The 25,748-nt window shown below is 47.0% G+C and overlaps 2 protein-coding genes across 2 annotated transcripts; one reads left to right on the forward strand and one right to left on the reverse strand.

Moving 5' to 3' along the window:
* Positions 1 to 3,728: 3,728 nt before the first annotated feature.
* CRS1 (maize chloroplast splicing factor-like protein) lies at positions 3,729 to 7,888 on the reverse strand. The gene is made up of 8 exons (XM_048684246.2): positions 7,198 to 7,888; positions 5,788 to 6,289; positions 5,459 to 5,589; positions 4,880 to 5,230; positions 4,637 to 4,793; positions 4,219 to 4,511; positions 4,061 to 4,120; positions 3,729 to 3,927 (listed from the first exon to the last, which is right to left on the reverse strand). Exons 1-8 carry the CDS (start codon positions 7,852 to 7,854, stop codon positions 3,889 to 3,891), a joined length of 2,190 nt encoding a protein of 729 aa, XP_048540203.2. The 5' UTR covers positions 7,855 to 7,888; the 3' UTR covers positions 3,729 to 3,888.
* Positions 7,889 to 16,023: 8,135 nt separating this feature from the next.
* LOC125522300 (uncharacterized) lies at positions 16,024 to 18,741 on the forward strand. The gene is made up of 3 exons (XM_048687373.2): positions 16,024 to 16,409; positions 17,214 to 18,368; positions 18,539 to 18,741. The coding sequence occupies exons 2-3, from the start codon at positions 17,270 to 17,272 to the stop codon at positions 18,556 to 18,558; spliced, it is 1,119 nt and encodes a 372-aa protein (XP_048543330.2). The 5' UTR covers positions 16,024 to 16,409; positions 17,214 to 17,269; the 3' UTR covers positions 18,559 to 18,741.
* The last annotated feature ends 7,007 nt before the right edge of the window (positions 18,742 to 25,748 follow it).

Genomic DNA, 25,748 nt, shown 5'->3' on the forward strand with positions numbered 1-25,748 from the left:
GACCATTTTTTCTAGAATGAAGACGCAAGAAGCGTCTGGCTTTAACTTAATAAAGCCCTCGAACAGGCAGCATTCAACATACTTCTTGTGCGACCATAATGTGGTGTTACCCTTTGTATTGAACATTCGGTAGGCGATTCACTCTTGTATAACCGAACTCCTCCTACCGACACTATTTCACTCTATTGTCTTGCCTTCCATTGCCATCACGAATGGTCGCAACAATTAAGGTCATTAGATCAAACCAATGCTTTACGTGTTGTGGCTTCTTTTGCTCCTAGTATTGGCTTTGCTCCTCATTGAAGCCAACACCTTTCACCTAGTGGTCACAGACTTGCTGGACAATGAGTGCTTACCTGATGTTGCATGGACCCTTAAATTAAACAATAACTATTGTGTACACCATGGATAATCACCTCATAATCAATCATCTAAATAACCAGACATAATTATAAATAAGAATTAGTCACAAGCACATCTCACCAATCAACTAAATCCCCATGCCTAGTGGGATTACTCACGCTCACACGTGAAAGAGGGATCACAACCAAACACGGAGATCGGATAAAAGGGTAATTTTGCCATGGTAATTTTATGAATATCCGGATCACGATCTCTGTGTCAAATTATCAACAGATTTAACAAACCATAGCCTTGCAATCGCTCTCTAATGATGTTGTTACCGATGGTGAAATGGAGGATCTCACTGCAGAGGAGTCCAGGGTAGATCTAAGTAAAACAATTCCCCTCCAGATATTTTCTCATGTACACTAGTCTCTTTTATCTCTTCTCTAGTAACTCTATTGTGTCTCTCCTTTCCATATACTCCACTATGGCCTTATATCCTTCCAAAAGTGTAAGGTTAGTAACAGAAGTAAGGATCCCATGTTTCTCCTATCTCGACAAATAAATACTACTCCCTCTGTCCCATAATGTAAGACGTTTTTTAACACTAATGTAGTGTCAAAATATGTCTTACATTATGAGACGGAGGGAGTAATTAAAGAGTGAAACTGGCAAAACCATGAGAATAACCATAGGAAATCCCTCGGAGAACTCTACATAAAATAGAGCCATCAAAACCCATGGCACCCACCTTCTTCTCGCACTGAAGACACATCACCCGAGATTTGTCCTGGTAGCCTTGCGCCCTACATCTCGGATGCAAAGAACTCCAAAATCAATCGAGTGGTAAGTTTGAAACATGGCAACAGTTAGATTGTGATGCCATTGGTTTTGGAAACACGCTTGGTTTCATACTTTCCAAATTCCCCACAGCACGGCAGTGAATCCCACTGTCACAAGATTGTGACGGCCTTTTCTCAACCCATTGAAACAACCATTCACATTACCAAATTGCCAATTGACGCCAATCACCCAATTGACAACATTCCACACAAAATACATTTTGGCTCACGTTATCTCCCCCTCCCTTGAGCAAGGCCTCTCTGGTTAGGAATCAACCAGAGATCAAAGGAACTTTGATTCTCAGAGGAATTTTAACCTTCCAAAGGAATTTGTAAGGGACAATCTCATAGTTTTGAATGACAGAATAAAAATACTTAAAAGAGAACTGTTCTAAAGAAGAGAGGAGCCACACCAATTTTTCATCAGAATCTATAGGGGCAATCTCACCACATATCTTTTCAAGATCCGTCCATTGATTTAGTTTCACACCTTCAACTCTACTGTAATTAACAGTGAGATTTATGTGTACTTCTGTGTTGCTTTTGAGTCATGGCACCAACGTGCTTACCAGCCATCGGCTTTCCTTTCTGAGCTCGGTCACCCTCCGTCTCCAAGAGCTTGTCTTGCGGTAAATATATCCTTCATCTGCTCGCATCTATAATCTATAATACCTAAATAAATAGTTCATCCCCACTATATTATTTCTCTTGACATGCAGCCTATCCACATCAGCAAAACAGCCACATCGATCATTGTTTCACTTACTGACTTACACGAGGGACCAACGACGAGTTAAGCAACGTAGAGCACGTCCACATCAGCTTTCAGTTACTATCAACTGAAAAGGGGGACGGGCCACAGGCTCTCCGGCGCTACACGGACGTTTTGGACGTTCCAGGTGGCTGCTATTAGTTTGGTGAGTGAACTGGAAGCCCATGGAAAACAAAACGTAGCACGTGTCAGTTTGTCGTCTTCCCAATTTCTCCCCCCTGAACCGATTAATTTTCCACGGCTCTTTTGGTATTCTACCACAGTCCACGGACTCTCTTCATCTTCTCCACTGACCAAAGAGTTACAGATGGACTATTTCATTACTTGTCAACGACGCTTTTCATCCCCTCCTTATTTCCCACTGTTCTTTGTCTCCTCCGCCCAGTTCCATCCCAAACAAATCAATACCTTCCTCATCAGTTTTGCAAAGCTACCATACACACCTCACCGTCAGCAGCGATGGTGGTACCGATGCCGCGATGCCGCTGTCAGGCCAGCGTTAATGGGGGTCGCCACCAAATACCCGCGTGCTGCTGCCGCCCCGTGCCTCGATGTCAACCAGAGATCCAGGCGAGCCACATCTCACACCATTGTCATCCCACCAAAAGTTGGGGTCTCTCCTTCCTCTCTATCTCCTCAAATTTGAGCGATCATGATGTAATTTCGGTTGGAAGATCTGATTTGTACGTGGTAGGAAGCATTTTTTAGAAGGCGGATTTGTTCTGTCTCAAGCCGCCTCATTCGCGCTGCAACCTGCAACTCTGCAAGTACGGTCGGTCTTTCTCATCCACAATCCTCTCTAATTCAGGAACTGCCAGCAATGATGAAACAAGCTTTGATTCCCTCTTCATTTTATTTTCTTTATTATTGTTGGAAGGAATGAACAGATGAAACAAGCTTTGATTCCCTCTTCATTTTATTTTCTTTATTATTGTTGGAAGGAATGAACAGATGAAACAACTTTGATTGGAAGCGATGGATCATTGTCATCTCCCTTCGTTTTGTTTTATGTAAGGTGCTGATTGGAAGGAATAAACAGGTGAAACGTACTACGTGCAACTACAATCTCTCTCTCTCTCTTATGCATGCACACGCATGAACCATCTATTTGGGTATTGGATCGATATGATGACTTCACAGTAGAATATAGTACTTTCAGGCAACAACGTACCTGAAAATATGTATGTACGTACGCATGTTATTCATCAAGCCTTTGATATCTGGGACATATATTTGAGCTGGCATCTCATGTGTCGCTTGATGAGACTATCAACTAGGTTGCATGTGCTCTTTAGGTTCTACTATTAGATGGCCATAGTTTATTTTTATGTCCATTTTTTTTCAGTGCTTAAGACTTGGTACACGTGTTTGAATATTTGCATTTAGGTGAAAAAAATGCCTACGTTGAAGTCACTATAGGCCAACCGAGTGTACTAGAATTATTTCAATGCTTCCACAGTGGTGAAATCTCATCGTGTTTGTACAAATTAAATTGTATGTTTTCAACATTTCAAATGTAAATATGGATATTCCATTGGATACTTTTCCTTCATCCTATATATGTTTTTTTAATATACCCATAAAATCTAAAATGTCCCGCAGCAACGCGCGGTGTTTTATCTAGTATATCTAGTGTACATATACATAGAATTGTATTTATTACAGGCTGTAGCTCCTGTATCTAGTATATATACATACAAATGTATTTGTTACAGGCCGTAGCTCCTGTATCATGTATATATACATACAACAGTATTTGTTACAGGCTGTAGCTCATGTATCTATTATATATACATTAGCAGAAAATCATACGACTGTATTTATTACAGGCTGTACAAATTCATCCAACGCACCGAGACAAAAAAATGATACGCTAGATAGGAAGACTATCAAAAATATCATTTGCATACTACCAACAATCTCCATGAATCATACGGTTAGTTCCCTGATTTTCCTTATCACATTTGCCTGAAACACAACAAAAACAAACACACTGCATGAATTCCAGGCTGCCGAAGTGAATGGAATTTAATTTCATTGCATTGATAGTCTATTGTTGCCCTTGATGCTTCATATTTAAGAAATGCCGTTGTCAACTAACCAGTCTCCATTGCAAATCCTCAATAGACTTTTGTCTCTCCCAAACGTAGTATTTCATTGACTGCAAATAAGATGAAGAGAAGTGAGATATAAAGCAGCATTTGGCAGAACGGAAATCTGGAGAGGAAAAATACAGAATGATTTTTGGAGGATTCCTACCCCTCGTCGTTGAACCTCAACTGATCTTCGTAATGCCTCTCTCTTTGTCAGGAGATTACTGGGTGATGATTTTGTTGGGCGATGATAATTCTTTCCACGGTAAAGTATTATGGCATGGCTATTTGTGAGCTTTTGTGTTGCTATTAGCATTCCTCCTGTCTCAACCTCAAGCAGCATTGATGTGTATGTTATTTGGTAAGCTTGATTCTGCTTGGTAATTACTTTCACAATCTCTTTATGTTTCCAGTGTTGATGAATCTCTTCAATTACACCGTCAAAGATACCACGTCTTCCTGCGAGGGAAACAAAGCAAAATAGCTTTTGGGATCAGCAACGGGCAAGTACCTTTCTTGGTCACTTGCACACGCATAAGAGCACATATGAAACAAAAATTCTGTGTAAATGCAGAATGTTATACCAAGGAGCACATGCTCATCCATTTTTAGGCCAATCTTTCGGAATATCATTCTTTCCTCCTCTGTCAAGAGTTCTTTATCTGCAGATTGCTCTGAAGGGTTCCAAGAACTATGAAGTTTCGCAAGCGCTTCGTTGGATCTTTCGATCTTCTTCATAAGCTGCAGCCAACACCGGTTTTGTTCCATTAGGTACTATAAGAAGGTTAGATTTGAAACAAGAGCACGAATGTAAGATCAGGGCTTACAATGGAAAGTCTCCGTTGCAGGTCTTTCAGCTCCTTCTCGAGTCTATGCTTCTCGGCCTCTAGTTCTACCATGCCCAAGTTGTGTTCAGTTGTTTCCTGCACATGGTTAAGCTGGAAATCCAGATATTCTCTGAAAGTTCCCGCAGAAGTTCCCTCAGATGGTAAACCAGTGAACATCTGAAGTGAGTCTATCACAGTTAATCGGGCTTCTTCTTCCTTCACCTGCTGGGCATCTACCCGAGCCTCTTGCTTAATAACACATTGTTTAACTCCACGAGGAAGAAAATCCTTGCCTCTATATAGAATAATGAAATCCTTGTTTCTCAATATGATAGTTCCTCCAGTAAGATGCTGCACTGAGAAGATTCAGTGTCATATAGACGAAGGTACAACAACTATCTCTGATACAAAGAAGTAAGAAAGCATGAGCATTTAATTACTTATGTTTAGTTTAATTTAGTATTATAGCCTTCACAGTATTTTGTACAGTATATATGTTTGATACTCAAATGCACCAACTATTATGAACTTTTCACAGGACAAGTATCATAAACAGATTTCATGAAGAAGAGCACTTGCCTTAAGATTCCATGCCATTTGCTCATTATTGGTATTCTGGATACCCACTTTCACTGCAATCTTCGCTATAAGGCTCTTTTCCCAAAGCTTTAGCACAGCAGCTGCCAAACCTTGCAGTCTTGTATTTCTACCTACAAAAGATTAGTTGGCACAAATTTATAAGCCTCTTATGATAGTTTTCTTGTGATTCTACATTATTTCTTGTGGAATACTAAGGTGATGTACACATAAGACAGTAAGAGTGCCAGAAGCAGTTAATACTTAATCATCCTGTAAAAGCATGGTTATTTGGAACAAGTGCAAAGTCTGGAAGCTAATAGCATAATCACCTAGGGCAAAATGTGTCGGCAAAGGACGTGCAAGATTGCGCAGGTATGTCAGCTCATCATCTGCTAGCGTCGGTCTCACACCAGGAGGGCATTGTCTAAATGGAGTTTTGAAGCCTGGAACAACTTCTGGAAGGAGATCAGCATCCACAGGCAATGGCGTATTCCACCACCAATCTACAAACCGAGGGCCCAAGCTGTCCAACAGTCTGTTGACTTCTCTCTCATAGAGTGTTCCTTTGACAGGTTCTTCATATGCATGAACAGCAATGCTTGGATCAATCTCTTGGAAAATACCATGAACATCACCACTATAATTTGTTGAAGGCTCGGTGTTGCTTTCGTGTTTCCATTGGGGTTCAGGCACAGTACATTTTTCAGGGGAAACTCTCTGAATATCAGCTATGGACTTGTGACGATGTTTTGTGTTTTCTTGATAATTACTTCCTCTGTAGACAAAATGAATGTCTCCTTTTGTCCAAACAACTAAACCTCCTGATTTTATCTGATAAGAAAGGAAGTCCAACAAACAAGATTTGAGACTTCGACTCAGGCATGGTAATTGTGTCAAAATTATCTCAAAAACTAAAATAGTTGATAAGTAAACAAATTTCACTCCGCATTAAAATTATCTCAAAGCATAATTTCAGTAGGACACAACTGGTTGCCCTCACACAATAACTCTTAACTCAATAAGAGCCTCTGCGGAACAGAACATAGGAATTGAAAACACATGAATATGACAGAAATTGGATGCCATAACGTGTTCGGTCCTAATTGTCTTCCCGGAAGAAAAGGGGGAAAAAATCCTGTAGATTCAACTTAATGGAACATTTCCTTTGGAACTGAGTGCAAAGTAGCACATAAGAAGAGGAAATCTTATCCTACAAATCATACGACCTCTATCGGCTAGAATTGAAGTCCTAAAAAAATTTCTTTCAATCGAAGAGGCCATTAAAAAATCAGGACTCAGAAGTGGCCAGAGAATGTCAACATTTCCAGCCATAATTGGCAGACAATAGACTGTCTAGCTAGCTTGCTACAACACCCACATGCATCCACACAGAGCCATCATGTATACGCAAGTAACACATAGAGCCACTAGAATTCACATTCGCCAAATATGTGCTGGCACGAAGCAGAACTGCATCAAATTGCTGCTAATGAAAGCAGCACTCACATCAATCAAACTCACTATCCACAACAGAAATGTTGGTTAAAATGGAGATCGAGGTAACCGAGCCGCAACCACGGGAGTGACTCTGACCCAAGGTGTTCAGTGACTGATGTGTACTACTGAAACTGCTACTTAGAATATTTTGGCTGAAAGGTAAAGATTTCAGTGACTGCTGAAATTCAGTGAATTTCATCGAAATCTCACTGAAAGTGAAAACCATGGTCTCACCTACTCACCTCAAGGATCTCCCTGGCTCTGTCCATGCACCGCCGGAGCGGCTCGACGACCCGGACGGCGGCGAGCTCCTGGCCGCCGGACCAGACCCTGCGCACGTCCTCCACCACCTCGTCCGTCACCCCGGCCTTCTTGGCCCGCACCCACCCGTCCGCCACCCCGCGCGCCGCCCGCCGCAGCCGCTCCAGCTCGGCGGGGTCCAGCAGCTGCTCCGCGGGCGTGGGCTCCCGCGCCTTCTTCTGCCGCCGCAGCGCGGCCTTGAGGCCCTCGTCCCTCGCCGCGGACCACGGGACCGGCCTCCCCTTCTCATCTCCCCCCGCCTCCCCTCCCCGGTCTTCCTCGACCGGGAGGTGGAACAAGGGGACGGCGCCGCGGGTGCTGGGTCTGGGCCTCGGGCTTGGCGGGTCGGAGAGCTCCAGGGAGCGGACCCGGCGGATGATCCCGAGCACGGCGCGGCGGGTGCGGCCGCCGGGGACGCCGGCGCTGAGGGGGTTGGGGGTGGAGCTGGTTTCTCTTTGCCGCTGCGGCTTCGAACTCGAAGGGGCCTCTGAAGGGTGCGGAGGGGTCACGGTGGCGGGGGCTTTGGGGCCGTGGAGCCACGGCGGCGGCGGCGGCTGCTTCGGGGACGGGGAGAAGAGGGGGAGTGGAGGTGGCGCCATGGCTGCCGAGCTCGCGTTTGTGATGTGTGTGCTGGAGAGCGCAAAGTAGTGAGGATAAGTGGGCCCTACAATTAACAATATATGAAATATGTCTATTATTTACTTCCAAACAGAAATTTATGAGCCCTTATTTATTTTTATAGGACTGAAGTAAAATATCTTATGGAACTTTATTGAGAAAGTACTTAACACGGTATATTTATAACCACTAAAAGAGAGTTTATGAAATGACTACCACAACAGTTAAGAGTTCATTTCTTACAAAAAAAAACAGTTAAGAGTTCACGATATTATAATGTGCATAATCGTGGGACAGGGTTGCTAAAAAGCACCGGTAATGGTAGTTTGACAGACTTTCTAAACTCATGTTCTGGCGCCCCTCTCTTAAGAATTCCACCTCCGACTTCCCCATCAGGTCTCCCTTCAGCTTGCCTTTTGGTGATCATGGTGGTCAACGCTGGGTTGGATGGAGTTCTGGATCCTAGATCTAATGGTGAGTAAGTGTCCCGACAAATAAAGTGGTGGTGTATTTTGGAACTTGTCGCAATGATTCTTCACCTCCCCTTGGGGCCACGCGAGTGACGAAGAGGCATAGGGGAAGATGATCCTCAACGGTTGATCCTTCGATGGTATTCCTTAGTCGGTTCCATGGCTAAGCTTTGGCCCGTGCGGCTTCACTTTTTTTTTCTTTTTTTCTTGTTGGAATAAAACTCAATTAGATGGTCTGTTGGATGACATAATTTCTCCTTTTCGTCCACTTTTTCGATTTAACATTTCAAAACTACCAGTCCAACAAAAGAAAAATGGTATAAAATGATTTGTTCGCATATACATGTGTCAGAATAAGTTTTTTTGTGTGGCTGAGTCAGGCTGCAGAGCCCCAAATATCCTCTGACGGGTTGAGCCGCGCCCTTCCATTCCACCACTAGGGTCACGGTGGCAGGGGCTTTGGGGTCGTGGAGCCACGGCGATGGCGACGGTTGCTTCGCGGACGGGGAGAAGAGGGGGAGCGGAGGTGGCGCCATGGCAACCGGCACTAGTAGAAAAAGCGTCAAATGTTCAACTCATTAGTCCCGGTTTGTATTTGAGCCGGCACTAATATAACCACGGTTCGAACGACTATACATTAGTGTCGGTTCGTGTTGAACCTTTAGTACCGGTTTGTGTCACGAACCGGTACTAAAGGGGTGGTGGCAGGCTGGCGTCAGGCCGGGGCCCCACGAACCCCATTAGTGCCGGTTTGTGACACAAATCAGTACTAAACGTATAATATAGTACCGGTTTGTGTCACCAACCGACAGTAAAGAGTCTTAACCTATAGTCCCGGTTGGAGACACAAACCGGCACTATAGAGCAATTTTCAAACTCTACCCCCCTTATCGCCATTTCAGTTTTGAAAAAATCAAAAGAAAATGATAAAAACTTCAAAAAATAAAATTCTTCGACAGGTAGTTATATTACTACATCTACTAGTTAGGAAAATTTGAAAACTTAAATTTGGACATGTTTTGAAAAAAGTGTAGGAAAAATGTAAAACGACTATAACTTTTGCATACGATGTCGGAAAAAAACGTATAATATATCAAAAAATTCAGCATGAAAATCCGCATCCGATGGAGACTAAATCATCAAATAATTCAGAAAAATTAAAAATCAAAAAAAATGTCAAAAAAATTCAAAAAAAACCTTTAGTACCAGGGCGCGAGCTCACGCCACGTGGTGGCACTTTAGCGCCGGTTCGTGCCGAACCGGTACTAAAGGGGGGGGGCCTTTAGTGCCCATCCTTTAGTGCCGGTTATGGAACCGGCACTAAAGGCCCTTACGAACTGGTTTTAAAGCTCCGTTTTCTACTAGTGCGGGCTAGAGAGCAGAAGGTAGTGAGGATAAGTGGGCCCCATAATTACTAATATGAAATATATCTATTATTTATTTCCAAAATGAAAATTTATGAGTCCTTATTTTTATAGGCCTAAAGTAAAAGATCTTATGAAAGTTTACTGACAAAGTACTTAATAAGGTATATTTATAACCACTAAAATAGAGTTTATGAAATAACTACCACAACAGTTAAGCGTTCATTTCTTACAAAAAAACTATTAAGAGTTTACGATATTACAATGCGCATTATCATGGGATAAGATTGCAAAAAAGCACTAGTACTTGTAGTTTGACGGACTTTCTAAACTCATGTCCTGGCACCCCTGCTACCTGTGCGGTGGGGCTCCAGTGCCTCGAACCGTTGTTCGAAGACCGTGAGGAGTCCATTCTTCCTGCTCCTGCGACGACCCCTCCTCGGGCCCCTGCTGCTCGCCGCAAGACGATGGCCGGGGTTACCATCTCCAGGGTTGGGGGCACCCTGTCCATCCACAAGACACGGCCGGCCAGTCGCGCCAAAGCCAACGCCGCGCCGGCTTCTCGTGCGGCCGAGTTCCTCGTCTGCCGCTCTCTGGGTATCATCAAGGATGGTGAGGACGTCACCTCGGCAGCTCTTGATGCCTTTGCCGAGCGTTTCAAGGAGGAGCTTTCGCCGGAGGTGATCGCAGACATGCGCAGGCTCTTCAAGTTGGATGAAAGCAACGCCCAGGCTGTTGAAGATGCCCTCCTGGTGCATGGTGGAGGAGGAGCGCTGGACCTGGAGAGGCCCGGTGAGGATGCAGCGCTACAGCAGACAGCCAAATGAGTTGCAGTTCAGGACCTGAGGGAGTTCTGTGATCAATGATAGTACAACATGTTAAAACTCCAGGGGAAATTAGTGGTGGAGTTAAGTCTATGTTCAGGGGTATCCTCGTTGTGTGTTTTGGCGCAGAACCATGTATCAGCTGTGTGTGTCCAAGGGTTGTGTGTGTTCTGGCACTGGGAATTGTTGGCCCTTGTGCTTTTCTGTATTATGTGTGGGCTACGGCTCCTCTATTAGCAAATGGGTCTGCTGCTGCTCGTTCAACCGCTGTCTGCATTGGGGCGATTGAGGTGCTTGCTCATCAGTGGCCTTGCTTCAGGGATTCCTTGGTTTCATCATGTTAGCACAACCGATAAATTTTCTGAGCTGGAATGTTCGGGGCCTCAACTGCCCGGACCGTCGGTCCACGGTCAATGCCACCATCGCCTCCTCCTCTTGTCATGTGGTCTGCCTTCAAGAAACGAAACTCGACAATATCGACCAATTCACGGCCGCCTTCTTAGGGGGTCATCGGTTGCGTAGCTTTGCGCAACGACCGGCGAACGGTACCAGAGGGGGGATCCTGCTGCTCTGGGATGATCTCCTAGTTGAGATATCCAACATCACTACCACAACTTTCTGCATCTCCGCCATGGTCCGTGTTTGCGAATCGGGGGCAATATTTAAAGTAACATCCGTCTATGGTCCTACTGACCCCGCCCTCAAAGACGCTTTCTTTGCCGAGCTCCTTGGACAGAAACCGCCGGTGGGGGTGTCTTGGCTAGCCTGTGGGGACTTCAACCAAATTTATCGGGCGAGGGATAAAAACAAGAGGAATGTGAACCGCAGTAGGATCAACCGTTTCCGGGCAGCGCTCGATAGCTGCGAGCTCAAAGAGATCCATCTTCAGAACAGGAGGTTCACCTGGAGCAACGAGAGGCAAAACCCAACGCTGAGCAAGCATGCCCGGTTTCAGCGAGGTAGTCCAAAAGGCATGGGATGAGCATGTTGATCACACTGAGCCCTACATCATCCTCTTCCACAAGCTCAAGAAAACGGCTCTTCGTCTGTCGCAATGGAGCAGAGGTGTCTTCTCTCGAGCCAAGGTCCATCTCCAGGCTGCCCTTCTGGTGATTCTTCGCCTTGACATTGCACAGGAAGGCATGCAATTAAACACTGAGGAGCTTGACCTTCGGGCTAGGCTTAAGCGGAGGGTAATAAGCTTGGCCGTGCTTGTCAAGGCACGCAAGAAGCAGTGTGCTCGCATCTCAAACATCAAAGAGGGTGATGCTAACACCAAATTCTTTCATAGACGGGTCAATGCGCGAAGGAGGAAAAATCATATCCACAGAATCATGAATGATCATGGATGGGTGACCGAGCACGAAGCAAAGGAGAAGATATTCCATGAGCACTTCACGCGTGCAATGAGAAGAGGGGATAGGAGTAACAAGGACTTCAACTGGGAGGAGCTTAACTTGGAGAAGCATGAGTTTCAAGGGCTTGACTACCCCTTTACCGAGAAGGAGGTAATTGAGGTGATCAACGACATGCCTAGTGACAAGGCTCCCGGGCCGGATGGTTTCACGGGTGCTTTCTTCAAGAAGTGTTGGGACACCATTAGGCATGATTTCATGAGGGCGATCGACCGTTTCGACTCCCTCCACTCAACAAATTTGCATTGGCTCAATTCCGCAAACATTGTGCTCCTACCGAAGAAGGAAGGGGCGGAGAGGGTCGTCGACTATAGACCCATTAGCCTCATCCACGCTTTTGCCAAGATAATTGCAAAAGTGCTCTTCATCAGGCTTGCCCCGCACATGTCCACTCTCATCTCCAACGCCCAGAGTGCTTTCATCAAAACGCGGAGTATCCATGATAACTTCATGTATGTCCGTAACCTTGCTCAGCGTCTTCATAAGTGCAAGACTCCTTCCCTTCTGTTCAAGCTTGATATCCGCAAGGCTTTCGACTCGGTCAGATGGGAGTTTTTGCTTGATCTCCTTGAGAGGAGGGGGCTCCCAAGTAAATTTAGAGATTGGATTGCGGCTTTGTGGTGTTCCTCCTCCTCGAGGGTTCTGCTGAATGGGGTGGCCGGCACCCCCATCAAGCACGGCTGTGGGCTACGCCAAGGGGACCCCATTTCCCCTCTCCTCTTTGTCATCGCTATTGACCCTCTACAACGAATCCTTGATGTGGCCACTAGGAAGGGGATGCTACATAAGATCAGAGGGAGGGGTGCTATGGTACGGACATCTCTCTACGCGGACGACGCGGCGGTGTTCATGGCCCCGGTCAAACGGGATATTGACAACCTCGCAGCTATCCTGAGAGGCTTTGGGGAGGTCATGGGCCTTTGCACCAACTTCCGTAAGAGTTCAGTGGTTCCCATTCGATGCAATCACATTGACCTAGAGCACATCACACAAGGGTTGCCGGCTGTGAGGGCGTCTTTCCCTCTACGATACTTGGGGCTCCCTCTCTCTGTCTGGAAGCTGAAGTTGGTTGACCTACAATTCTTGGTGGATAAAGTGGCAAGCAAGATGACAACATACGAGGGCCAGAACATCACCACCATTGGGCGTGCGGCTCTTGTCAAGTCGGTTCTCGCGTCCCAAGTGGTCTACTTCATTACACCTCTTGTCATTCCGCCAAGCATTCTACGCACCATCGACAAGCTAGAGAGGGCGTTCCTTTGGGCCGGCTCGGACAAGATGACCGGGGCCAAGTGCAAGGTGAATTGGGAAACGGTAACTCGGCCACATGATTACGGTGGGCTTGGGGTGCTCAACACGGAGAAGTTCGCGCGTGCCTTGCGTTTGCGTTGGCCATGGTTTGAATGGAAGGAGCCTTCTAAGCTCTGGGTGGGGCATGGGAACCCATGCGACGCCGAAGACCTCAACTTCTTCTATGCTTCTACCACCATCACTATGGGCAATGGTGCGCGAATGCCTTTCTGGGATTCTCCTTGGCTTCTTGGCCGCAAGCCCAAGGACATTGCTCCACTCATCTTCGAGGCCTCGTCACGAAAGAATTGGAAGGTGAGGGAGGCCCTCAGGAACAACGCTTGGATCCTTAGGATCAAACCTCCATCCGCAGTTGTGTCTGCCGAGCATATTAGACAGTTGTTCTCCCTCTGGATGCTCCTGGAAGAGGTCCAGCTTGATGAGCTTACCAATGATGACATCTCGTGGAAGCACTCGGCCTCTGGCCAGTACACGGCGGCCTCTGCTTACAAGGCACAATTTTTGGGCCTGGTTCTTTCCCCCATGGACCAAATGGTTTGGAAGGCTTGGGCGCCACCGAAAGTGAAGTTTTTTGCTTGGCTTGCGCTTCAGGACAGAATTTGGACTGCCGACCGGTTGGCCAAGCGAGGGTGGCCAAATTGCGGTCCTTGTCCATTGTGCAAGGGCGTGCAGGAATGTGGGCCACATCTCCTCTTCAAGTGCCGCTACTCTCTGAGGCTCTGGAGGTTGGTCATTCAGAGATTCGGCATTGACGACATGGACACGACCTCATGGCACTTGATGGACTCAGTTGAGAGCTGGTGGGTGAGTACATGCGACGTCGGCACTACAGACAGGAAGGCCAAGGCGTCGATTACCATGCTTGTGTCATGGGTAATCTGGAATGAGAGAAACGCAAGAGTATTTCGGCACAAGAGCGCTCCTCCGCCAATTCTGCTCAACTCCATTGTGGCCGAGGCAAGCCTTTGGGTCACCGCCGGGGCAAAGAAGTTAGGGTCTTTTATTTTGCGAGAGTAATTGCCATGTCGCGTAAAGGATGTGTGTTGTAAAGAAAAACTCTATTCTCTCCTTAATTAATACATGAGGCAAAGCTTTTGCCTCCGTTTCAAAAAAAAATCCAACTCCGACTTCCTCATAAGGTCTCCCTTCTGCTCGTCTTTGGCGACCACGGTGGTCAGCGCTGGATTGGATGGATTTCTGTATCGTAGGTCTAATGGTGAGTAAGTGTCTCCGATAAATAAAGTGATGGTGTATTTTGAAACTTGTCGCAATGATTTTCATCTCCCCTTGGGGGGCCACGCCTGTGATGAAGAGGTGTAGGGGAAGTGATCCTCAACTAAACCCGGGCATGGGCAGCCCGACCCGACGACCCGGCCCGAAAAACCGGGGCCGGGCTTGACATTCAGGTCGGGCTTTCAGGCTCCAGGCTTGATTTCGGGCCGGTCTCGGGCTTGAAAATAGGGAGTATTTCGGGCTTCGGGCCGGGCTCGGCTTGAGAAATGAAGGTCGGGCTTCTACAAGCCCGGCCCGAAACCCGGCCCGGCCCAACGTTTGCCCGGGTTTATCCTCAACAGTCGATCGGTGTTCCTTAGTCAGTTTTATGGTGAAGCTTTGGCCCGTCTGGCTTAATCCCCATTTCTTTCTTTTTTTCTTGTTGGAATAAATTTCAATTAGATGGTCAGTTGGAGGAAATAGTTTCTCCTTTTCGTCCCTTTGTTTGATTTGAAATTTCAAACAAAAAATTAGTTCAACAAAAGAAAATTTGTATAAAATGAATTGTTTGCATATAGAGGTGGCAGAGTAAGTGTTTTTTTAAGGTGGCAGAGTCAGGCTGCATAGCCCCAGCCAAATCCCCTCTTCCTGGTTGAGCCGAGCCGTTCCATTCCGCCGCTAGGGTTAGTGGCCGCCGGTCCGCTGCCGCCGCCGGCCGACGCGTTCACCTTCCTCCTCCGCCCTCCCGTCCCTGAAGCTGCCCCGAGGTTCGAGTCGTCGCCGCCGCCATCGGGTTCGCAGGATGTGTCCCCCCCTGACCCAGCGCGTCACTCGCCGCTCCTCCCCGTCAACCACCGCTGGAGTAAGGCGCCGCCCCACTTCTCCACCGCCGTGTACCCCCTGCTCGCCCCTCTTCCCCAACCCTGCTTGTTCGACCAGCAGCCGCACTGCCGCCCGGACTCATACCTGCAGCTGCCTCCCCAGAAAGGTAATCCTGCAATCTTGAATAAAAAGTGACAAATCTTGCAAAATCTGCATATATAGTAGCCAAATCCTGCAATCCCTTGCTTTTGTTTCAGCAATTTTCGTCCGTCACCTGTTTACGTTGTAAACTGATAACGTCACGTGTGTTTGGTGGCGACCTTATGTAATCAGGTCCCCTTCCGTAATCAGGTCCGGGACAGTTACCGGTCGATACCCCCCACCCCCCACCGATAAAGGATTCCTTCCCACCCTCGACTATATCTAGCCATGGGCCAGGCCGGGCCGGGATTGGGCCGGGCCTGAAAAAGCCCACGACAGAAAACTGAGGCCCAGGCCCTCCCAGGCCCTACCATCGGGCCTACTTTTCAAGCCCAAGCCCAGCCCATATGGTAAAAAGCCCTAAAAAGCCCTTAGGGCTTAGGGTCGTGGGTCGGGCCTCTTCCTTAAAATGATAATATGCCAAGTCCAAGCCCGTCCAGGTCCTGCTGGTGGGCTGAAAACTCAGGCCCAAGCCCGGCCCACAGGCAAGCCCATCGGGCCTAGGCCCTGGATTTTAGGGCCGGGCCTGAGATGGCCAGGACTACCCTCGAGCGCTCCTCACCCCGAGCCCTCCTCCTCCCCCGCGACTCCTTCCTCCCCTCGATCTGCCAGCACCGCCGCCGGCCGCCGCCGCCTCCCTTGAAGCCCAGCGTCGCCACCTCCCCTCGACCCGTTTCGAGTCCGGCGCCGCTGCTTCCCCTCAGTCATCTCCTCCTGATCCAGTCGCCGGGAAGGACCTCGCCAGCCAGCCGCCGCCGCAACCGCCGCCTAGGATGTACCGCCGAAGCCGCCGACGAGGAGCAGCAAGGCCCGTCTCTGGATCAATCTCTTCCGCCTCCATCAAGCCCCTCCTGCAGATCTCGATCTGATCTGTTCTTGCTCTGTTTCCTTTACACTGCAGATCCAAACAGAATGAGGTTTGTGCATTCCGGTGCTGTTACAGTGCGTAATCAGTTCCCCCTTTACGTTTACGTTACCACTCATCGAAACAAACACCTCTTCCATACCTGTATGTGGACTCTAGTGCAGAAACATTAGCACTACTCAAATGGGAGCATTCCCCATGTCTAGCAGGTTGACGTGATTATATAGTTACCGGTGAAGCTGTTTATCTGATAGGATTGGTCATGGCATGTCTGTTTTTCTTTCCCAGTTCTACCAAACAAGCAGGTGGTGTGGTTTTAGTAGTTGATATCTGTAACTACACTTGAATTTTTTTTGTTTTTATCAGTGGCATGGAAGTGAATTTTAGTAGCTCTGAATTTAGGATTTCAGAGTGAAGCAGAATGGGTTTACTGCAAAAATCCCCTGCATATCCTAGATACTGCCTCTGTCTTGGTTTGGTCGAGGGCCGTAGTCTTTCTGTTTTGGCTTAGTTGGCACTCTGCGTTTCGTTCAGTCTCCTTGTGGTATCTGTGTTGCGCGGTTATGAGCTCTCTTAGGTCATGAACTTATTATGTTTTCGGTTTACTCTGGTCCTGCCATTGTCGGGTAGGCCCGAATGCTTGTAACAGTCCTTGTTGACTTGCGCTTTGCTCCGTTTATAATAAAATGGAGCGGGGGGAAACCCCTTTCGATCAAAAAAGACCGATACAGCTCCTCCTTGTTTCATCAGAAATAATTTGCTTGCATTAGGAAATTGTTCAACTGTCTACTTCTGACAATAATATTATTTCCTGTTCTTGGTTTCAACTTCTGATCCATTTTCTCTAACTTTACAGTGCCACACAGACCTAGCAGCTAGCTACCTCTGAAGGAACAAAAACTTGCGGCCATCATGCCAGCAGCACTGCCGCCGACGCTCCCTGAGGAGCTTGTCGAAGAGATCCTCCTCCGCATCCCGCCCGACGAGCCTGCCGGCCTCCTTCGCGCCTCCCTCGTCTGCAAGTCCTGGAGCCAGGCCGTCTCCCATCGCGGATTCCGGCGCCGCCTCCAGGATTTCCACCGGGCACCCCCCGTGCTCGGGTTTCTCCATGATTGGGACGACGAGGACATCCCCGACTTTATCTCCGCCACTGTGTCGCCCTTCTCCCTTGCTGTCCCAGACAGCTGGCTCTGGCAGGCCGTTGACTGCCGCCACGGCCGCGCACTCTTCCTCTCTGATGACCCTTATCCTGAGGAACTCCTGGTGTGGGAGCCAATCACGGGTTCCCAGCAGCTTGTGCCAGTGCCCGTGATGTCTGATATCGGCCGCACAACCGCCGCAGTGTTCTGCGCAGCAGATGGGTGCGACCACTGCAACTGCCATGGGGGCCCTTTCTGCGTTGTCTTTGTCTTCTCCGTCGACAGCGAAGATCCTGACGACGGGGAATATGACACGGCAGCATGTGTATACTCGTCAGAGACCGGTGCTTGGGGCGAGCTGACCGTGATGCATGGGGAGTTCTACATGCACTTCACATATTATTCCAGTGTGCTTGTTGGGGAGTCTTTGCTCTACTTCATGACTGATGGTGGGTTGATCCTGGAGTATGACATGGCAATGCATGGGCTGACTTGGTTCAAGGCACCATACTCTTGCTACTCTAAGGGTATACCCAGTTACATTCTCATGCCGGCAGAGGACGGTGGACTGGGACTCGTTGAAGAATTGGATCCGCATCTGAAATTGTGGTCAAGGGAGATGACTGATGCCCGATGGATACCCAGCCGGATTATCAACTTGGGAAGTTTGTCTCTAAATGGTGCTCAAATGGGTGCAACATGTCCGGTCCACGTGTTGGGCTTTGCGGAGGGAGCAAACGTCATTGTCGTGACCACTGCTGCCGGCCTCTTCAGAGTTCAAGTCCAATCAGAGGAGATAACCAGGGTGTGCGATGATCATGGATATGGTAACCTGATTCCTGTTGTCGGCTTCTACACTCCTATGCCCCAAGGTGAGCAAATGAGAAAAGGGCTATGATAGGTAGCACTAGAGTTATTTAGCAGCTTAATCAACTAGTGTTTGCACAGTAGTTTTTTCTTTTCTTTCCGTGGATGTGCTTCTTGGTGCAAATTTGATTGGCTATGTAGCTAGCTTGACCAGGCTGTGTCCTTCATGTCACAGTGGCAGCAGCTGAAGCTTAAGCTGGTGGGTCGCATTGAAAATGGTGAATCCTGGAGTGCGGCCTGATCGACAGAGGTGGAGTTGGCCTTGTATGTCCCTCACAATTTTTGCCATCTATCTGAACTTGTCGTGGGTTGAGGATCTTGTTAAGCCACTGGGCCTTTTGGTCTTTTCCTTGAAATTACACCAAACATATTGTTTTATTTTCTCTTGGAGTCACCATGCTTTCTCAAATATGCACAATCCTCACTCTGAACCCACCTATTCTAGGACAGGCTGTGCCAGATCTTCTCAATTCTGGGGAGCCTTGCATGCCATAAAAAGATGGTTTAAGTCAGGGTTGGCTTATAGGGTGGGAATTTCTTTTGTCTGGCTGGTGGACACACATTTAGGAATTCAGTTCAGTACCCTGTTTTCTTGTTGTGACTTTTGAGCAACAAAATTAGGGTGTGGAACATTAGATAATTCTGTAGTACTATCAGTGGCATCAGGTAATCAGAATTCTGGGGCTTTTACAAAATCAAATGGGAAGATATCGACCAGTGATAAAAATAATCAGCCGTTAGCACCTACTCCTGGTAGTATCAAAAAACATCTTATATTATAGGACAGAAGGAGTAATAAAGATTAAAAATAACCAAGCTACATGATAGAGCTGAAGTAGTAAGGACAAAAGGGAAGATATTTTGCATTCTATCTAAAATGACAATTAGATATCTTTCATTTGGACTCTACCATGGTTTCTCAAATATGCACAATCCTCACTCTGAACCCGCCAATTCTTGGGCAGGTTGTTGCCTGAGCTTCTCAGTTTTGGAGAGCCTTGCATGCCGTAAAAAAATTGTTCGAGTCAGGCTTGGCTTATAGGGTGGGAAATTCTTTCTTGACATGATGTCTGGCTGGGCAACACACCATTAGAAATTCAGTTCAGTACCCTCTTTTCTTGTTGTGACTTGTGAGCAACAAAATGGGGTGGTTTTATCCTTGGGGAATGGGAACTACTGCAAGGTTTGCTGCCAGTTAGCGATCTGGTGGTTTTCATTTTGTCCAGCGTGTTCTGTCAGTTTGCAACATGCACCTTTCATTTTGTGGGTGTTTTGTTTGATCTATCTGGTGTTGCAGAGCGTCGATGACCTCGTAAAGCTGTCAGTAAAAGCTGGGCCTTGGGGTCTTTCCTCTAAAATACACCAATTGTCATTTCATTTTGTTTTCTGTGCCACGCATGCACACTCATCTGGACACTCACTAGTCAGAAATTATATATGCTCTTATCAAGTGCGCAATCTAGGAATGGACAGTCTATACAAGCTGTGCTGCGGCTTATTAGTAATGTTTACGTATCTGAACAGCAAGCGGTACACCAGGTTCGTCAGAGTTAACAGGCTGTAGCACTTGGACGTTTTCTTCTCAGGTTCTTGCTTTGGCTAGAACTGAACTGCATTTTAATAATTAAGTTTCAGCCTTGTAAGTAAGTCGACAGCTGGAAGAGTGGATGCACTGATCAGCATCCAGCAAACATTCATGATCATCCAAGCCGCCGCCCGTTCGTTGTCGTCGTCTCGCATGTAGGCAAGAGGGAGCGAAAACAGAGGAGGCCCTGTTTTGAATCTTGGACCTTCAGGGTTCAGGTTCAGGTTCGTCAAGAGGCTGACGCACACCTGCAAAGAAACATTTATAAAGTCGTGAATCACGACCACTGGATGAAATTAATTGCCTTTGAAATCGTTGACCATGAAGCACTTCGTCTGAGACTCATTGCGGGTTTTTGGATGAAACAACCAGTTTAACTTCTGAATTCAGATTTCTACATTCACCCTTGGCTGTGAATTATTCTGCATGCAGAAACCCAGGAATGAAAAACGAACGACTAGGAAAATGATGGACAAGGTAATTTCTACATTCATCATGGATATGACTGCTCAGTCATTACTTTGAGTCGTTGGTCGACAGGTAAATGCCAACTGAAACTCTGACAGTTTGACACAGAAACATTGTCATACATACGCAATGTCTACATTCTTCAGAGTATTATGTAGCTGGTGGTAGCATCTATGGATGAAAAAACCGACCTGTTCCTTCCAATATTGCACGAAACTTGTTTTGATCAGCGTCGATCGAGACGTATTCAGAAAAAAAAGGCCGAAGAGGGATCAATACTTGCAAGTGAGGACAATTGCAGACAACGAATTTCCCAAGACTGGGCAACCATGAATCCTTCTCCATTTTGAAGCCATGATGTTTCTCAAGCCAATCAAATATCTTGAGTGCATGGCAACTCCGGATCTCCAGTACCCTTAAACTAGAGTTCAGATCTCCCAGTGAAGCGCAAACACAACTCTCCAAATCTGGCATTTGAACTAAAAACTAGCTCCTCCAATGGCTGTTCTGACACTTCCCTTACTTTCCACATGTTGCTTAACTTCAACCCTGTAAGAAACGGAAACCATCCCAGAAATGGAAGTATCTAGCACTCCACACAGTTCTCTAGATGAATAGTCTGCAAAGAGGTACGCCAACCATCCAATGCTTAATTGAAAAACTTGCTTGAAACTTGAGGCGGTGAAGGTGAACCAAGATCAACATGAGCGTCATGAAGTTTTAGATACCGGAGATGTGTTCAATTTACCCAACTATGCGGAAGGAATGAAAATCAGCAGATGTTGCAGACAAATGCAATACTCGCAAATCATGTTGTAGACAAATGCAACACTCGCAAATCATGTTCCTTATGGATTACTTCTTGGAAGGCTTTGAAGAATAAAGAGACATACTTCCCAATTAACACCAATGTCCTCAGTTTTGACACTGATGCAAATGCACTTCTCATTTTTGTTCAAACTTCTCACTATGGGGGTCCGTTGATAGAATGATAGTTTGATCATCCATAGGATATACATAATTAGTAGTATTGGCAAATGGTGTATTGTTGGCAATATTTTAGCACATACCATCCATTGTTGCAGACTCCCTTCTTGAAATAACCCTTGCAAAATCATGCATAAGAACATTAATGTCATAGGAAGTTTGTTTGCTCGAAGAGAAGACTTCTTCATTTGCTTCAACATGCTCAAAGAAGCCTAGGTTCACCAAGTCAGTCAGTTAGGAACGCCCCATCTCCTACAAACTCCAACTCGAATGATTACATTGGACAAATCTATGTGAAATTCACATATGGACTAACATCTCGGCAGGAAATTGATAATCGTATGGGAATATAGAACAATATGAGAAGCATTGTTGTAAATGAAAAAACAACGTGTCATAGCAAAGCTTTATAAAGCCGACAGATGCCACTAGTGAGTTGCATGGATTTCCAGTATTCATTCCTCAGAATGTTGAGGAAACATAGGGCTCGGGACGAGATGAGGAAACAACCCCGACGTCGTCTCTCGCACAGGCCACTCGGGAGGCACACAAACCCTAGCCGTGGTACCCGCCGCTCCTCCTTTCTCCCCTCCCTCGCCACCGGAGGAAGCCACCGGGCTAAGCCCAGGCGAACAATGGCGGTGGCGGGGATCACCTCACTCTCGTGACAGTTGGGTGGCGCGAGGCACTATGACTCGCGAGGAGTGTCCCTAATCTAATCCACGGGTACACGGCAACTGTTCCCGACGGCGGCAGAGGGCAACCACTTGGAGATGGTGGATGGGTGTGGAGCCATGGAGGATGGGTTTTGATGCACATGGATCTCTGTGTGCGGGCCAGTCTCCGGCCAGATATGATCAGATGTGTCATCGGCTGCCGACGTGCGTTGGGCTCTCTGCTGGATGTGGACCACGGCGTCGAGGTGTTGGCATTCCGCGCGTGTGGTGGCTGGCTGGCAGCACTACGGCCCACAACCTGGTGGTGGTTATCAAAATCTGATCAGACGAATGGCTGTGCCTCCAAACTGTGTTGTAAGGACTTCGTATGGCTCCACGATAGCGGTGGTCATCGAAAGGTCTTCCAGAGGATTGACTTCAGTGATAATAAAAGTATGGATGACGACTTGATGCAGAGGGATGGTTGTGCAGTGGCGGCAGTCACATCACATATGACTGCCGGGATCGCCGAAAAGTGCTGGCAACAATACATGAGTGACTTCAATGGTGGTTCTACTCAAGCACATGGTCTCAAGCTCCGAGGCGAAAGCCTAGGTCAGACCTGAGTGGTTATACCTAGCAATGATGATGTTTTTATTACATCGTTACCTTATTAAAGGCATTGCTCGGATACGCTCAGACTGATTCTTCAGGGTGAAAATCTAGATTTTAACCTTATAGTCGGATCCAATGACCGTGTCGCTTGAGTGTCTCTCCCTTCCTGAAGGCATTTCCGATGAAGAACCTCATCGTCCATGTGGTGTCATGAAATGGTTGGTGCGGATATGGTCATTGTTGTAGTTTGTCGATCGCAGATCTGATCGCTTTGGAGCTTTTTTTTTTCTTTTTCCTCACTTAAGTATAGATTTTGTCTTATATGACTTTGCTAGTTGCCGACATCTTTTTGCGTCTGGGAGTTGATGTTGGCTGTGTACATTCTAGTATGTAGAGGTTGGGTGTGTGCTCAATGTGTTATGTATCTTCTTGATGCCCCATTTTGAGCCAATAAAATCCAACCTTTCTCGAAATTCCTCAGATTGTTAGTCCAATGTTCAATGGTAAGATGCTCCCTTAATAGTGCTTCTACAGTATGTGCTGCTAATGGGCCCCCCTTTAATTTTGGGAAACGTTTGGAGATGGTGCGCTTCGGCCGGTCCCACGCGCGAACCCTGCAACCAATTAAGACGAGACACGTAAGCTGCATGGGGCCACCACTTCCCTCGTCCTGTTTTCTTCTCCACTCATCCTATTTTCTCCCTTATCTTCTCGCCCGAGCCCACCTCGCGCTGCGCTGCAGCTTTTTATCGCCGCAACCTCCTCGACCAGGCCCGGCAACATCTCGCCGGAGAAGAGTTGCCGGTGGAGACGGCCGCCAACACCTCCCCCCACGAGCTATTTCTTCCTTCGCGCGGGCGCCTCCCCCATCCACGTTGTTTCCCTGCAAAAAGACAGCGATGACGGAGGCATGGGCCTGCGATGAGTTGTGACGGCGGCGCATGGCGACTGTGGGGACCTCGACGACGACGACGGTTTTGCTACGACGGCGCGACAGGTGATGTTGCAACCGTTGGCGCAAGTTGCTGGAACCAGACGACAGAGGAGCTGCGACCAGCGGCAGAATTTGCTACAACCATTATGCGCATGTGGTGCGACCCCGATGACAGTGAGAACGCTTTTTTGTTGCAACCGCGTAGTGTTTTTGCTAATACCAGAGATGTAATTTGCTACTACCAGCGATGATTTTTGTTACATTCATTTGTGAAGACGGTGCGACCCAGGCGACGGTGACATTTTTTTGCTGCAGCCGAACATTTTTTGCTACTACCGACTACATAATTTGCTACATCATTCATGGAAAAGATGCAACCCCTTGTCGGCCGCGGCAACGTTTTGCTGCAACCACACATATTTTTTGCTACTACCACAGACAGTAATTGTTACCACCATTCACGGCGGTGACCGGTGACTAGAAATCAGAAAAGTTGCAACCGGTGACGAAAAAAGCTTCAACCGGCTTGAAAAAAGCTTCGACCGGCGATATAGAAAGCTTCAACCGGCGACAGGAAACGCAGAAAGCTACTATTGTTAACACAAAAGCTTCAACCATATATTTCAAAAGCTTCAACCAGAAACCGGCGACGAAAAAGCTGCAGCGGCGAGCCGTTGATGCACATGACTGTTTTCTAAGCACCAATGGTGCTGCGACGGATGCTGGAACTGGCGGCCCCACCATTGTTGGACCTGGCGTCCGCCATTTTGCCGCCTTTTTTTATGCAGCCGGTACCTCTTTTGCTGCAGCGGAGACGGCGAGCGGCGACGACGAGCGGCGGCCATGGCGAGCCACGAGCAACCCGAGGTGTGGCAGATGGCGACGGCGTCCAGAGTCAACGATGTGCGGCGGATGAGGAAGACGACGACCGAGTCCACCTCGAGCCCGTCTAATACGCGCCTGATCGAGCGGTTCCGTGCGCTCCGTGTTAGACAGATCCAATGGCCCACGCGGGACCGGCCGAAAGTTTCGGCCGGTGCGCCGACCCCTATTAGCGCCCTTTAATTTTTATGCTATTTTCTTTCATATGTCGCTTACATTTTTATTTTGCATCACCAAATGCACATGCTTTAAATAGTGACCAGAAATCATCTTTTTCCAACACACCTAACTTAACTGATTCAGTTGTCCCTCTCCTTTTTGTAGTAGATGATTTTCTATTTGTCACGATTATCAAATTGATGTTTACATCAACATATTTGAAAGGAGCTAACAGCTGGTACCATTGATAGTCGTTTTTGTCATCCCGAACCTAATCTAAAACAAGTAGAATTCTCTTTGATTTGATATTACCCTTCAAGACCTCTCCAAGCTAGGCAAAGCTGCAAAGCCCTTGATGTGTTTCTTGGGACACAAAATCTAACATCTCCTTTGTGAGTCTCACTTTATCAAAGTTGTTAGACACCAAATCCATATCATGTGGAGAAATTATTCCTCCAGAGCTGAATCATTGTATATACTTCCTTCGTCGATGAATAAGTGTACGTTTGGCATTAAAAAAAAATCATAAAAGCGTGTACTTTTATCTTCCTAGTGCACAAAGTAGAAAAAAATGCTTTTATCTCATACACGGTAATCAAGACCAATAACACTCAACTCATGGTCTTCTCACTTTCTACATTCACTTAGCTCTTTAGGGGGTAGGTAATTAAAGACGAGAGATATGGTGACTTGGGCTTCCGAATGCATTTTTTACTCCATACCGTGTACAATATATCGAATGTCTCACAACCACCATTAATTATTCACACATAGACATTCGATATATTGTACATAGTATGCACACACTTAATATATCGAATGACTTGGTCATATTTCCGTTTTATTTCCTCCTCTCTAAGCGGAGCACGATGACAAGTGGTTTATGGGGGCGGTAGCGGGTAATAGTATTCTCCTTTGGGATCTATGACCTAGTCGAGCAAAAATCCCGCTATTTTCTCTTGAAGTGCTCGTATGTGCTCTGTTGGTAGGAGCTGGTCCCGCACCTCTTTGAACTGTTAAGAAGGAGATCAATATGCATGTGTATTAGTTGTGTGACTAGATATTGACAATCATGTAAGATTTGTGAATAGTGTTCTGG

Source organism: Triticum urartu, chromosome 7A (genome assembly GCF_056163025.1).
Source record: "Triticum urartu cultivar PI428250 chromosome 7A, HENAU_Tu73, whole genome shotgun sequence".
Taxonomy (NCBI): Eukaryota; Viridiplantae; Streptophyta; class Magnoliopsida; order Poales; family Poaceae; genus Triticum; species Triticum urartu.

Excerpts from the sequence above, each read along its gene's own strand:
- CRS1 (XM_048684246.2), bottom strand. The coding sequence starts at position 7,854 with ATGGCGCCACCTCCACTCCCCCTCTTCTCCCCGTCCCCGAAGCAGCCG. Across the intron at positions 4,121-4,218 it reads TTGAGGTTCAACGACGAGGG|TCAATGAAATACTACGTTTG; the intron begins GTAGGAATCCTC and ends TCTTATTTGCAG. Across the intron at positions 3,928-4,060 it reads AGGATTTGCAATGGAGACTG|GCAAATGTGATAAGGAAAAT; the intron begins GTTAGTTGACAA and ends GTTGTGTTTCAG.
- LOC125522300 (XM_048687373.2), top strand. The coding sequence starts at position 17,270 with ATGCCAGCAGCACTGCCGCCGACGCTCCCTGAGGAGCTTGTCGAAGAG. Across the intron at positions 18,369-18,538 it reads CTACACTCCTATGCCCCAAG|TGGCAGCAGCTGAAGCTTAA; the intron begins GTGAGCAAATGA and ends TTCATGTCACAG.